This window comes from Oncorhynchus mykiss, chromosome 6, assembly GCF_013265735.2.
Source record: "Oncorhynchus mykiss isolate Arlee chromosome 6, USDA_OmykA_1.1, whole genome shotgun sequence".
Classification (NCBI taxonomy): Eukaryota; Metazoa; Chordata; class Actinopteri; order Salmoniformes; family Salmonidae; genus Oncorhynchus; species Oncorhynchus mykiss.
This window is the reverse complement of record NC_048570.1, coordinates 95,838,551-95,853,653: the sequence shown is the minus strand read 5'-3', so window position 1 is coordinate 95,853,653 and position 15,103 is coordinate 95,838,551. Positions and strand designations below refer to the sequence as shown.

Below are 15,103 nucleotides of genomic sequence, written 5' to 3'. Positions count from 1 at the left end.
TCTGGCTGTGCCGGGTGGAGATTATAACAAAACATGGTCAAGATGTTCAAATGTTCATAAATGACCAGCATGGTCGAATAATAATAAGGCAGAATAGTTGAAACTGGAGCAGCAGCACAGTCAGGTGGACTGGGGACAGCAAGGAGTCATCATGTCAGGTAGTCCTGGGGCATGGTCCTAGGGCTCAGGTCAGTTGAAACTGGAGCAGCAGCACAGCCAGGTGGACTGGGGACAGCAAGGAGTCATCATGTCAGGTAGTCCTGGGGCATGGTCCTAGGGCTCAGGTCCTCCGAGAGAGAGAAAGAGAGAAGGAGAGAATTAGAGAACGCACACTTAGATTCACACAGGACACCGAATAGGACAGGAGAAGTACTCCAGATATAACAAACTGACCCTAGCCCCCCGACACATAAACTACTGCAGCATAAATACTGGAGGCTGAGACAGGAGGGGTCAGGAGACACTGTGGCCCACTCCGAGGACACCCCCGGACAGGGCCAAACAGGAAGGATATAACCCCACCCACTTTGCCAAAGCACAGCCCCCACACCACTAGAGGGATATCTTCAACCACCAACTTACCATCCTGAGACAAGGCTGAGTATAGCCCACAAAGACCTCCGCCACGGCACAACTTAAGGGGGGGGGGGAGCGCCAACCCAGACAGGATGACCACATCAGTGACTCAACCCACTCAGGTGACGCACCTCCTCCAGGGACGGCATGAGAGAGCCCCAGTAAAGCCAGTGACTCAGCCCCTGTAATAGGGTTAGAGGCAGAGAATCCCAGTGGAAAGAGGGGAACCGGCCAGGCAGAGACAGCAAGGGTGGTTCGTTGCTCCAGAGCCTTTCCGTTCAACCTCCCACTCCTGGGCCAGACTACACTCAATCATATGACCCACTGAAGAGATGAGTCTTCAGTAGAGACTTAAAGGTTGAGACCGAGTTTGCGTCTCTGACATGGGTAGGCAGACCGTTCCATAAAAATGGAGCTCTATAGGAGAAAGCCCTGCCTCCAGCTGTTTGCTTAAAAATTCTAGGGACAATTAGGAGGCCTGCGTCTTGTGACCGTAGCGTACGTGTAGGTATGTACGGCAGGACCAAATCAGAGAGATAGATAGGAGCAAGCCCATTAGTGAAGAACTCACCTGGTTGTCTAGGTCTTGATTGATTAGTTAGGAACTCACCTGGTTGTCTAGGTCTTAATTGATTAGTTAGGAACTCACCTGGTTGCCTAGGTCTTAATTGATTTGTTAGGAACTCACCTGGTTGTCTAGGTCTTAATTGATTAGTTAGGAACTCACCTGGTTGCCTAGGTCTTAATTGATTTGTTAGGAACTCACCTGGTTGTCTAGGTCATAATTGACTTAGTTAGGAACTCACCTGGTTGTCTAGGTCTTAATTGATTAGTTAGGAACTCACCTGTTTGTCTAGATCTTAATCAATAGGTTAAGAACTCACCTGGTTGTCTAGGTCTTAATCGATAGGTTAAGAACTCACCTGGTTGTCTAGGTCTTAATTGGACACATTGATAGGAAATCCCCTGAAGCAGCAGCAGGTCTCGTGTCAACTAACTGCCTGTCTCTGAGCCTGCCTGTCTGCCTGCAGGGGCGCTGTGTTACGCGGAGCTGGGCACCATGATCACTAAGTCTGGAGGGGAATATGTGTACTTGATGGAGGCCTATGGGTCAGTGACGGCCTACCTCTACTCATGGAGCACCATCATGGTCCTACAGCCCTCCGCCTTCGCCATCATCGCCCTGAGCTTCGCAGAGTACACCTCCACACCGTTCTACCCAGGATGCACTCCTCCCATTGTGGTCACAAAGTGCCTGGCTGTAGTGTGCATATGTGAGTGTGAATCTTTCTTGAATTATGAAAAATCCTAATAGAAAACAATTGACATGCACTTCCTGAATGGACTGAATTAAAACCATGGCTCTATCTAAATTTGTGTTCCTTGCATCGTATTGGAGAAGATCCAAGGTCCCTCCCCTCTGACCTTCTTCTCCAATGCCTTTTGAGAAGAGAGGATGCCTGGGGTCGCGTAAAGATGAATAAAAAATTTGCCATGACTTGACCCCCACCGTGCTCTTCCTGCCTTTGGCTCTTCTCCTCCTCCTCTTCCCCTTTTCTCCTCCTCTTCCTTGTCTCCTCCTCCTCCATCTCTTCCTCCCGCCTCCTCCGCCTCCTGCTCCCGCCTCAAGTGTTGTTCACTTGAGCAAGGCTCTTAACCCCTGAACTGATCCCCAGGCTCTTAACCCCTGAACTGATCTCCAGGCTCTTAACCCCTAAACTGATCCCCAGGCTCTTAACCCCTAAACTGATCCCCAGGCTCTTAACCCCTAAACTGATCCCCAGGCTCTTAACCCCTAAACTGATCCCCAGGTTCTTAACCCCTAAACTGATCCCCAGGCTCTTAACCCCTAAACTGCTCACCAGTCTCTTAACCCCTAAACTGCTCCCTGGGCACTCCCTGGGTACAGTAGCAAGACACTAGTAGATGCCCACAGTTCCAGCCTCATACACGTGTGTGTGTGTGTGTGTGTGTGTGTGTGTGTGTGTGTGTGTGTGTGTGTGTGTGTGTGTGTGTGTGTGTGTGTGTGTGTGTGTGTGTGTGTGTGTGTGTGTGTGTGTGTGTCGGAGTGGTTGACTACAACAGAAGACCAACTTCTGTCTCGTATGGATTAATAAAATATTCCTCCTCTTCTTCCTTCCTCTTCCTCCCCCTCCAGTTCTGATCGTGTCGGTGAACTGTCTCAGTGTGAAGTTAGCCAGCTATGTCCAGAACTTCTTCACTGCAGCCAAGCTTCTCATCATCCTGGTCATCATAGTGGCGGGCATCGTCCTCTTGGCACAAGGTTGGTACTTTACACATTCTGACTGCTTCCCTTATGGCACCCTATTCCCTTCATAGTGCACTACTTTAGACCAGAGCCCTATAGAACCCTATTCCCTACATAGTGCACTACTTTAGACCAGAGACCTATGGCACCCTATTCCCTACATAGTGCACTACTTTAGACCAGAGCCCTATAGAACCCTATTCCCTATATAGTGCACTACTTTAGACCAGAACCCTATGGAACCCTATTCCCTATATAGTGCACTACTTTAGACCAGAGCCCTATGGCACCCTATTCCCTACATAGTGCACTACTTTAGACCAGAGCCCTATAGAACCCTATTCCCTATATAGTGCACTACTTTAGACCAGAACCCTATGGAACCCTATTCCCTATATAGTGCACTACTTTAGACCAGAGCCCTATGGCACCCTATTCCCTATATAGTGCACTACTATAGACCAGAGCCCTATGGCACCCTATTCCCTATATAGTGCACTACTTTAGACCAGAGCCCTATGGCACCCTATTCCCTATATAGTGCACTACTATAGACCAGAGCCCTATGGCACCCTATTCCCTATATAGTGCACTACTTTAGACCAGAGCCCTATTCCCTATATAGTGCACTACTTTAGACCAGAGCCCTATTCCCTATATAGTGCACTACTTTAGACCAGAGCCCTATGGCACCCTATTCCCTATATAGTGCACTACTATAGACCAGAGCCCTATGGCACCCTATTCCCTATATAGTGCACTACTTTAGACCAGAGCCCTATGGCACCCTATTCCCTATATAGTGCACTACTATAGACCAGAGCCCTATGGCACCCTATTCCCTATATAGTGCACTACTTTAGACCAGAGCCCTATTCCCTATATAGTGGTACTACTATAGACCAGAGCCCTATTCCCTATATAGTGCACTACTTTAGACCAGAGCCCTATTCCCTATATAGTGCACTACTTTAGACCAGAGCCCTATTCCCTATATAGTACACTACTTTAGACCAGAGCCCTATGGCACCCTATCCCCTATATAGTGCACTACTTTAGACCAGAGCCCTATGGCACCCTATTCCCTATATAGTGCACTACTTTAGACCAGAGCCCTATGGCACCCTATTCCCTACATAGTGCACTACTATAGACCAGAGCCCTATGGCACCCTATTCCCTATATAGTGCACTACTTTAGACCAGAGCCCTATAGAGCCCTATTCCCTTCATAGTGCACTACTTTAGACCAGAGCCCTATTCCCTAATTTAGGTGTGGCATAACAAAGGGGTTGAATACTTATTGATTCAAGACATTATAGTTTTTCATTTCTAAATAATTTGTAAACATTTCTAAAAACGTAATACCACTTTGACAATAATGGAGTATTGTTTGTAGGCCAGTAAGACCAAATCTAAATTTCATACATTTGAAATTCAGGCCGTAATACAACCAAATATTGAAAAAAGTCAAGGGGCGTGAATACTTTCTGAAGCCAATATTCAAACCAAAAACTTTGAAGGCCGAAGTGGAGAAGTGGTTCCATGTGAACAGCAGTTAAGGGCAAACGTCGTTCGGAAGGGAGGGGCGATGGCCTCAAAACACCAGTCTCAACGTCAACAGTGAAGAGGCGACTCCGGGATGCTGGCCTTCGAGCCAGAGTTCCTCTGTTCAGTCTCAACGTCAACAGTGAAGAGGCGACTCCGGGATGCTGGCCTTCGAGCCAGAGTTCCTCTGTTCAGTCTCAACGTCAACAGTGAAGAGGAGACTCCGGGATGCTGGCCTTCGAGCCAGAGTTCCTCTGTCCAGTCTCAATGTCAACAGTGAAGAGGAGACTCCGGGATGCTGGCCTTCGAGCCAGAGTTCCTCTGTTCAGTCTCAACGTCAACAGTGAAGAGGAGACTCCGGGATGCTGGCCTTCGAGCCAGAGTTCCTCTGTTCAGTCTCAACGTCAACAGTGAAGAGGAGACTCCGGGATGCTGGCCTTCGAGCCAGAGTTCCTCTGTTCAGTCTCAACGTCAACAGTGAAGAGGAGACTCCGGGATGCTGGCCTTCAAGCCAGAGTTCCTCTGTTCAGTCTCAACGTCAACAGTGAAGAGGAGACTCCGGGATGCTGGCCTTCGAGCCAGAGTTCCTCTGTTCAGTCTCAACGTCAACAGTGAAGAGGAGACTCCGGGATGCTGGCCTTCGAGCCAGAGTTCCTCTGTTCAGTCTCAACGTCAACAGTGAAGAGGAGACTCCGGGATGCTGGCCTTTGAGCCAGAGTTCCTCTGTTCAGTCTCAACGTCAACAGTGAAGAGGCGACTCCGGGATGCTGGCCTTCGAGCCAGAGTTCCTCTGTTCAGTCTCAACGTCAACAGTGAAGAGGCAACTCCGGGATGCTGGCCTTCGAGCCAGAGTTCCTCTGTTCAGTCTCAACGTCAACAGTGAAGAGGCGACTCCGGGATGCTGGCCTTCGAGCCAGAGTTCCTCTGTTCAGTCTCAACGTCAACAGTGAAGAGGAGACTCCGGGATGCTGGCCTTTGAGCCAGAGTTCCTCTGTTCAGTCTCAACGTCAACAGTGAAGAGGAGACTCCGGGATGCTGGCCTTCGAGCCAGAGTTCCTCTGTTCAGTCTCAACGTCAACAGTGAAGAGGAGACTCCGGGATGCTGGCCTTCGAGCCAGAGTTCCTCTGTTCAGTCTCAACGTCAACAGTGAAGAGGCGACTCCGGGATGCTGGCCTTCGAGCCAGAGTTCCTCTGTTCAGTCTCAACGTCAACAGTGAAGAGGCGACTCCGGGATGCTGGCCTTTGAGCCAGAGTTCCTCTGTTCAGTCTCAACGTCAACAGTGAAGAGGAGACTCCGGGATGCTGGCCTTCTAGCCAGAGTTCCTCTGTTCAGTCTCAACGTCAACAGTGAAGAGGAGACTCCGGGATGCTGGCCTTCGAGCCAGAGTTCCTCTGTTCAGTCTCAACGTCAACAGTGAAGAGGAGACTCCGGGATGCTGGCCTTCGAGCCAGAGTTCCTCTGTTCAGTCTCAACGTCAACAGTGAAGAGGCGACTCCGGGATGCTGGCCTTCTAGCCAGAGTTCCTCTGTTCAGTCTCAACGTCAACAGTGAAGAGGAGACTCCGGGATGTTGGCCTTCTAGCCAGAGTTCCTCTGTTCAGTCTCTGTGTTCTTTTGTCCATCTTAATCTTCTTTGTTTTTATTGGCCAGTTTGAGATATGGCTTTTTCTTTGCAACTCTGCCTAGAAGGCCAGCACTGCGGAGTCGCCTCTTCACTGTTGACGATGAGACTGGTGTTTTGCGGGTACTATTGAATAAAGCTGCCAGTTGAGGACTTGTGAGGCGTCTGTTTCTCAAACTAGACACTCTGATGTACTTGTCCTCTTGCTCAGTTGTGCACCGGGGCCTCCCACTCCTCTTTCAATTCTGGTTAGAGACAGTTTTCTAATGATGAATTAGCTTTTTAAAATGATAAACTTGGATTAGCTAACACAACGTGTCATTGGAACACAGGAGTGATGGTTGCTGATAATGAGCCTCTGTACGCCTATGTAGATATTCCATTAAAAATCATCCGTTTCCAGCTACAATAGTCATTTACAACATTAACAATGTCTACACTGTATTTCTGATCAATTTGATGTTATTTTAATGGACAATAAATGTGATTTCTTTAAAAAACAAGGACATTTCTAAGTGTCCCCAAACTTTTGAACAGTAGTGTATACACTGTTTGTGTCCAGGAAACACTGAGAATCTGTCCAACCCATTTGAAGGAGCTTCAACCTCCTTTGGATCCATTGGACTAGCGTTTTACAACGGGCTCTGGGCCTACGATGGGTGGTAAGACTACATCTGCATCCCAAATGGCACCCTACTTCCTATATAGGTCAATACTTTTGACCAGGGCCCGTAGTGCTCTAGTCAGGGCCCGTAGTGCTCTAGTCAGGGGGGCCCGTAGCGCTCTAGTCAGGGGGGGCCCGTAGTGCTCTAGTCAGGGGGGCCCGTAGCGCTCTAGTCAGGGGGGGCCCGTAGCGCTCTAGTCAGGGGGGGCCCGTAGCGCTCTAGTCAGGGGGGCCCGTAGCGCTCTAGTCAAGGGGGACCCGTAGCGCTCTAGTCAGGGGGGCCCGTAGCGCTCTAGTCAGGGGGCCCGTAGCGCTCTAGTCAAGGGGGACCCGTAGCGCTCTAGTCAGGGGGGCCCGTAGCGCTCTAGTCAGGGGGCCCGTAGCGCTCTAGTCATGGGGGCCCGTAGCGCTCTAGTCAGGGGGGGCCCGTAGCGCTCTAGTCAGGGGGGCCCATACCGCTCTAGTCAGGGGGGCCCGTAGCGCTCTAGTCAGGGGGCCCGTAGTGCTCTAGTCAGGGGGGCCCGTAGCGCTCTAGTCAGGGAGGGCCCGTAGCGCTCTAGTCAGGGGGGCCCATAGTGCTCTAGTCAGGGGGGCCCATAGTGCTCTAGTCAGGGGGGCCCATCATGCTCTAATCAGGGGGGCCCGTGGCGCTCTAGTCAGGGCCCGTAGTGCTCTAGTCAGTGGGCCAGTGGTGCTCTAGTCAGTGGGGGCCTGTGGTGCTCTAGTCATGGGGGCCCGTGGTGCTCTAGTCAGTGGGGGCCTGTGGTGCTCTAGTCATGGGGGCCCGTGGTGCTCGAGTTAGGGCCTGTGACGCTCTAGTCAGGGTCTTTGGCGCTCTAGGCAGGGCCCATAGTGCTCCAGTCAAACTATTGCACTAAGCTGGGGGTTGGGTATCATTGGGGATTTCTGTTTTGAATGTCAACCCAACCTGTTTATACGTGGTTCTATAAACACGTGTTTTCTCTCAGGAATCAGCTGAACTTTATAACAGAGGAGCTGAAAAACCCAAACAGGTGAGTGTCCATACAGCTGACATTTAGGGTAAGTCCAAAATGGCGCCCTGTTCCCCGATGGTCCCTGGTCATCAGTAGTGCACTATGTAAGGAACAGGGTGCCATTTGGAACGCACTAACAGTGACATGACCTGCAGCACGGTCAAGCAAGTTAATGTTTCCAACAGTTTACTAAACTAGTGATTTAGAACAGCAGTTACCAGAAGTCAGAACAAAGACAACAGGAGCCTGCGCTCTTCCTGCACCAGTTAAACATCCATCTCCTATAATAACCTTAGTCTAACAACCTTAACCATAAACAAATGAGTCCAATCAACATAGCTAAATATCATGTGGCTGTCCATAGTACTTGATCAGAATCGCTGTTATAATCTTTGGCCTGTACAGAGAATTAAGTAAAAACGTCCAAAAGTCCAAATCTCCGTGTCCATCTATCCATAGTTTAGGAAAGGACTGATTTAGCTAGCTAGCTGCTGCAGGACATCAACACAAGCAGACCAGAAATGAACAAATTTTTCTGACAATGATGACGTTTTGCCTAGGATGTGATTTGATTGGTGTGAAGCCAAATCCAAAGTGGCCTCCCTTGTGGGGTGGTTTTGCTGCACCAGGACTATCCACAGCTGAGTTCATCTCAATGCTGATTGGTTAATTATTTTATTTTATTGAAAAAAATATCAAAGGAAGTCAAATGCTCGCTGGCATCAATCAATCAAATGCTTCTGCGGTAACATGTCATACTCATTTTGGCCAGACAGCATCAGATACATCTGCTACACATACTGAGACAGAGGGGCGCTGTTTCCCTCGCTCTTATGATTTCTCTGATGACATAGATTCAGCCACTTGAGGTTCTGAGAATGTTTGATTCAGCCACTTAAGAATTGATTCAGCCACTTAAGAATTGATTCAGCCACTTCAATTGATTCAGCCACTTCAATTGATTCAGCCACTTCAATTGATTCAGCCATCTCAATTGATTCAGCCACTTCAATTGATTCAGCCAACTCAATTGATTCAGCCACCTCAATTGATTCAGCCACTTCAAATGATTCAGCCACTTCAATTGATTCAGCCACATCAATTGATTCAGCCACTTAAGAATTGAAGGAAAATTATGAAAACACAGAGACAAAAGATAAAGTGTTTAATAATTGTATTTGTTTTATTGGTCTGATATTCGGGGAAGCCTGGGTTCCCTTGGCATTCACACGCCACCTCCTTTCCTGTTAGGGAGACAACAAGAGTTTAATCAACTCTCTGTCTCTATCTGTGTGCTACATAATCCACTAACACTGGTCTCTGTGTAACATGTGTTGGTTGTAGTCTCTCTATCTGACACCAACTCTCTGTCTCTCTAAATCTCTCTATCTCTCTCTCTATATTTATCTCTATATATATCTCTCTCTCTCTATATATATATCTCTCTCTCTCTATATCTCTCTATATATCTCTCTCTATATATCTCTCTCTATATATCTCTCTCTCTATATATATATATCTCTCTCTCTATATGTCTCTCTCTCTCTATATATATATATATATCTCTCTCTATCTCTCTCTAACAGAAACCTTCCCCTGGCCATTATCATTGGTATTCCCTTGGTGACTTTGTGCTATGTGCTGGTCAACATTGCCTACTTCAGCGCCATGACCCCTACGGAACTACTGCAGTCTTCCGCTGTTGCTGTGGTAAGAGGGTCGTCATGGAGATAGAGAGGGACGGAGACAGAGGAAGCCATTGGTGTGGCTCATCATATCTCCCTTAGCAAGAACAATAAGCATTCTTTCAACAACAAACAATTACATTTTATTTATTGTCCCCCCCCCGTGTCCTCGGAGGGACTTGTTTGTGCCCCTTAGACTTTTGGTGACAGAGTACTGTACCCCCTGTCGTGGGTAGTCCCTGTGTTTGTCGTCTTCTCCACCTTCGGAGCGGCCAATGGGACCTGCTTCACAGCCGGCAGGTAAAGGGACAACTTCAGGATGACATGGTTTTTGCTAATCAAATTTAATCAAACAAATGTATTTTATAAAGCCCTTTATATCAGCAGTTGTCACAAAGTGTTAAAACATACTGCCAATATTATGTTGAACTAACATGTTTGTGCTCTGTCCCACCTCAGGTTGACCTATGTGGCAGGAAGAGAGGGTCACATGGTAAAGATCTTGTCCTACATCAGTCTGAAGCGCCTCACTCCTTCCCCCGCACTCATCTTCAATGTAAGTCTGAGATATTACATGATGTCTCTATGTTGATCTCCTCACCTCAACTCTACCCAGCTCATTGTGCTCTAACTCAACTCAGTCTACTCTAATAGCCCAATAGGACCATGACTGAATGTTAAGTCCTGTGTCTGTTAATAAGGAGACGGAACACCAAGGATATTATAGTTTTATGTCTTTAGATTCGTGTTTATTTCTATTAGTTGAAAGATTTTTATGTGAAATTCAGTTTTGTTTGTTTTCAGATCCACCCCAGCTAGCACATTTTATTCCTTGGAAGTTGTCGGACCATACGTTTTGGTTTCCCCATTTGTTCTGGGAACGAAGCTGTACGTTTCCTGACCAGTAAAACTGAATGTTTTTCAGAGACAGAATCGTAAAATCACGAAATTGGGGGCGAAAGATGGGTAAATTACAAAAAAACACCTAAAAAACATAAACAAACTTGCAAAGAGGAGGACTATCCGTACCAATTTTTTTTATTGTATTTCCAGGCACTAGCATTTCATCCCATATAAAGTTGGTTTAGACATTATTCTTCCGCCCCTGGATGATAGAGAGAAATATGGTGACTCCTATTGTCCTGGAAGAGGTAGTCCCTTAAACATTGTAATACGGTATCACCTAACACCATGGAAGAGGTGGTCTCCACTGATATCTCCCTTAAACAGTATATCCCTTGGCATGCCCATACTCCTATATTTCACAATAATGCCTTGGGGTCTGGAGGGCGGTCTTTTGCCCTCAATGGTCCAAATGTAGAATCTGGACCCTGAGATATATCAATCTGGACTCTTAGAGATATCAATCTGGACCCTGAGAGATATCAATCTGGATCCTTAGAGATATCAATCTGGACCCTGAGAGATATCCATCTGGACCCTGAGAGATATCAATCTGGACCCTGAGAGATATCAATCTGGACCCGTAGAGATATCAATCTGGACCCTGAGAGATATCAATCTGGATCCTTAGAGATATCAATCTGGACCCTGAGAGATATCAATCTGGACCCAACTACCGAACCATCTTATGATGGGATTTATAAATACATTTCCTGGGCTCCTGAAAGGACTGATCTTTATATATAAACATCTCTTGGAAAGCTCATATTCTGAGCATTAAAAAAGTATGGGTCTACAGATCTAAATGATTCTGAACAACCTTTTAACTGGAACAGAATATTAAAAAAATATGACCTTGACATCCCGTAATCCAAACTATCAATTTATACATTTTAAGTTTGTTCACAGGAAACATTTAAAGTTTGTTCACAGACTATTTTTAACACCAAGGAAACGTTTTAAGATGAAATTGGCCCCAACTGTTCACTGAAACCTGTAGGAAACATACTGAAAGAATGTTGTTTTTTAATGTTCTCTGAACTATTTGAGAACATTTCCAATGTCAAACCAGTTGGAGAACGTTCCTAGAACGTTACCAATGTCAAACCAGTTGGAGAACGTTCCTAGAACATTACCAATGTCAAACCAGTTGGAGAACGTTCCTAGAACATTACCAATGTCAAACCAGTTGGAGAACGTTCCTAGAACATTACCGGAATGAAATGTAACTGTTTGTACTTTTAGGAAACGTTCTGTTGAAGTAATAAAGCACCACTTTGTCAAGTTCCTTAAATGTGACCGACCACCTCGATTCGGTCTGAAGTAGCAAAATTTGAAATTGTGTTTTGTTTAAAAACTTTGGATAGAAGTAGAGACTCAGAGCTACAAAATGGTGTATCAGACACTGCAGTTGAGGAATAATGGGAAAGTAATTCTGCTTTGAAAGTTAATTAACTTGTAACGTCACTTTTGAGAAAATGACCCTTGAATGTTTTGGTACACCTACTGGAGAGCTCTCCTTTGTCTACACCCATTCAACATCGTTCAAACCCTCTCAAGCCATAGCCCCACCCATCTCTTTAACGATTCACGTGATTCGCTAAACAGAGTGAGTAAGGTAGTAAACAAGGAAACCGATCTTACACGTAATGTTAGGTAGCGAGCCAGCAAACTAACGTTCGCTAGCTAACAGCATGCTTTAACTTACAATGAAAAAATGACTTTCTGACTCAATTTGAAACTTATGATATCTGACAATGTAAAATTCAGTTTACCCTGTTGTTGTTGTTGTGATTGTAGGGTATTCTGGCCGTATTCTACATTATCCCAGCAGACATCAACACCCTGATCAACTACTTCAATTTACCCTGTTGTTGTTGTTGTGATTGTAGGGCATTCTGGTCATATTCTACATTATCCCAGCAGACATCAACACCCTGATCAACTACTTCAATTTACCCTGTTGTTGTTGTTGTGATTGTAGGGTATTCTGGTCATATTCTACATTATCCCAGCAGACATCAACACCCTGATCAACTACTTCAATTTACCCTGTTGTTGTTGTTGTGATTGTAGGGCATTCTGGTCATACTCTACATTATCCCAGCAGACATCAACACCCTGATCAACTACTTCAATTTACCCTGTTGTTGTTGTTGTGATTGTAGGGCATTCTGGTCATACTCTACATTATCCCAGCAGACATCAACACCCTGATCAACTACTTCAGTTTACCCTGTTGTTGTTGTTGTGGTTGTGATTGTAGGGTATTCTGGCCGTATACTACATTATCCCAGCAGACATCAACACCCTGATCAACTACTTCAGTTTACCCTGTTGTTGTTGTTGTGGTTGTGATTGTAGGGTATTCTGGCCGTATACTACATTATCCCAGCTGACATCAACACCCTGATCAACTACTTCAGTTTACCCTGTTGTTGTTGTTGTTGTTGTGATTGTAGGGTATTCTGGCCGTATACTACATTATCCCAGCAGACATCCTGATCAACTACTTCAGTTTACCCTGTTGTTGTGGTTGTAGGGTATTCTGGCCATATTCTACATTATCCCAGCAGACATCAACACCCTGATCAACTACTTCAGTTTACCCTGTTGTTGTTGTTGTGGTTGTAGGGTATTCTGTCCGTATTCTACATTATCCCAGCAGACATCAACACCCTGATCAACTACTTCAGTTTACCCTGTTGTTGTTGTTGTTGTGGTTGTAGGGTATTCTGGCCGTATTCTACATTATCCCAGCAGACATCAACATCCTGATCAACTACTTCAGTTTACCCTGTTGTTGTTGTTGTGGTTGTAGGGTATTCTGGCTGTACTCTACATTATCCCAGCAGACATCAACACCCTGATCAACTACTTCAGTTTTGCCCAGTGGGGTTTCTACGGCCTCACAGCTCTCGCTCTCATCGTCATGCGATTCACCAGGAAGGAACTCAAGAGGCCCGTCAAGGTAAGACTAGATTCACATTGCCATACATCCAAGTCCTGTATATTAATTTTTGTATTGAACCTTTATTTAACTGGGCAAGTCAGTTAAGAACAAATTATTATTTTCAATGACGGCCTAGGAACAGTGGGTTAACTGCCTTGTTCAGGGGCAGAACAACAGATTTTTTTACCTTGTCAGCTCAGGGATTCGATCTAGAAACCTTTCAGTTACTGGCCCAAAGCTCTAACCAGTAGGCTACCTGCAGCCCCTCATCTCTTGGCTATTGGAAGAGCATAGTTATAGCTATCATGTTGAGCTCGTGGACGGTCAGTCCTTACATCCATAGATCTGTCTATACATTTTAGAGTGGTTCCATTTCTCCAGTCACATCCCTCAGCTGGTTACCACAACAAATGGGGTGGTAACCACTTTGATGTTTTCCTGAATCCCAGATTCACTTAAACCTGTTTTTAGAGCAATACTGTCCCAGATCCCTCCTGTGAGACTGACAGGTGGTTATGTCCTGGTTGTCCCCCAACAGTGTCCCATGCCCATAGCAGTGCTGGTGGTGATAGTGTCCTGCTACCTGGTCCTAGCACCGATCATAGACAAGCCAGAGCTGGAGTATCTGTACTGTACCGTCTTCATCCTCAGCGGTCTGCTGCTCTACTTCCCCTTCGTTCACCGCAGGTTCAGCTGGACACGCAGGGTCATGAGTGAGTAACTACCCACTGCTCAGAGTTGTTGACACTCGAGTGTTGAGAGAGAGCCTTTATCCCAAAATGGCCGCCTATTCCCTTTGTAGTGCACTAGAAGACAACACTGGCTTCTGTCCCAAATAGCCCCTTATTCCCTGTGTCGTTCACTACCCTATGGACCCTGGTGAAAGGTAGTGCACTATAATATAGGGTATAGGGTGCCATTTGGGAAGCAGACACTATTATCTTCTTGGGTCTTTATGTATCAAAATGTTGTATTCCTCAGTGAGCGGTAGTGGAGTTCTTCCCCTTTAATAATTCCAGTCATTGTGGAGCCAAACTCAGAAGGTCACAGAGCCTATAGATCATGCTGTGATTGGGCTGATGTCACCGTTATTAAAGTTATTTATTTATTATTCACCTTTTAATTAGCCTGATTGCTCCAATCTGACCTTTAACCTCTCACCTCCCCTGCAGGGCCAATCACCATGTACCTCCAGCTGCTGATGGAGGTCGTTCCTCCTGAGAACAACAAATAGATGAAGATAATAAACAGCCTAAACTGACTCATGTGGACAAATGTCTTTTGTGCGTCCCAAATGGTACCCTTTTCCCTATGTGGTGCACTACCCCATAGACCCTAGTCAAAAGTAGTGCACTACATAGGGAATAGGGTGCCAATTGGGACGCACCCTTAGAAAACACAGACTGTTTCATAATGAAGGTACTGTGCTGTCTCATCATGAAGGTACTGTCTCATAAGGAAGGTACTGCCCTGTCTCATAAGGAATGTACTGTCCTGTCTCATAATGAAGATACTGTCCTGTCTCATAATGAAGGTACTGTCTCATAATGAAGGTACTGTCCTGTCTCATAATGAAGGTACTGTCCTGTCTCATAATGAAGGTACTGTCCTGTCTCATAATGAAGGTACTGTCCTGTCTCATAATGAAGGTACTGTCCTGTCTCATAATGAAGGTACTGTCTCATAATGAAGGTACTGTCCTGTCTCGTAATGAAGGTACTGTCCTGTCTCATAATGAAGGTACTGTCCTGTCTCATAATGAAGGTACAGTCCTGTCTCATAATGAAGGTACTGTCCTGTCTCATAATGAAGGTACTGTCCTGTCTCATAATGAAGGTACAGTCCTGTCTCATAATGAAGGTAGTGTCCTGTCTCATAATGAAGATACT

At 46.1% G+C, this 15,103-nt stretch overlaps 1 protein-coding gene across 3 annotated transcripts in view; it reads left to right on the top strand.

The window, feature by feature from the left end:
* Positions 1-14,818, top strand: part of LOC110513793 (b(0,+)-type amino acid transporter 1-like) — a 33,205-nt gene extending 18,387 nt beyond the window's left edge. For all 3 annotated transcript variants that reach the window (XM_036981664.1, XM_036981665.1, XM_036981663.1), the window contains 10 exons: positions 1,608-1,850; positions 2,735-2,860; positions 6,577-6,676; positions 7,647-7,691; positions 9,260-9,383; positions 9,555-9,658; positions 9,818-9,914; positions 13,083-13,232; positions 13,753-13,927; positions 14,387-14,818. In XM_036981664.1, coding sequence (XP_036837559.1) covers positions 1,608-1,850; positions 2,735-2,860; positions 6,577-6,676; positions 7,647-7,691; positions 9,260-9,383; positions 9,555-9,658; positions 9,818-9,914; positions 13,083-13,232; positions 13,753-13,927; positions 14,387-14,448 — 1,226 coding nt within the window. In that variant the 3' untranslated portion in view covers positions 14,449-14,818. The remainder of the gene's footprint in view (positions 1-1,607; positions 1,851-2,734; positions 2,861-6,576; positions 6,677-7,646; positions 7,692-9,259; positions 9,384-9,554; positions 9,659-9,817; positions 9,915-13,082; positions 13,233-13,752; positions 13,928-14,386) is intronic.
* Positions 14,819-15,103: the final 285 nt, after the last annotated feature.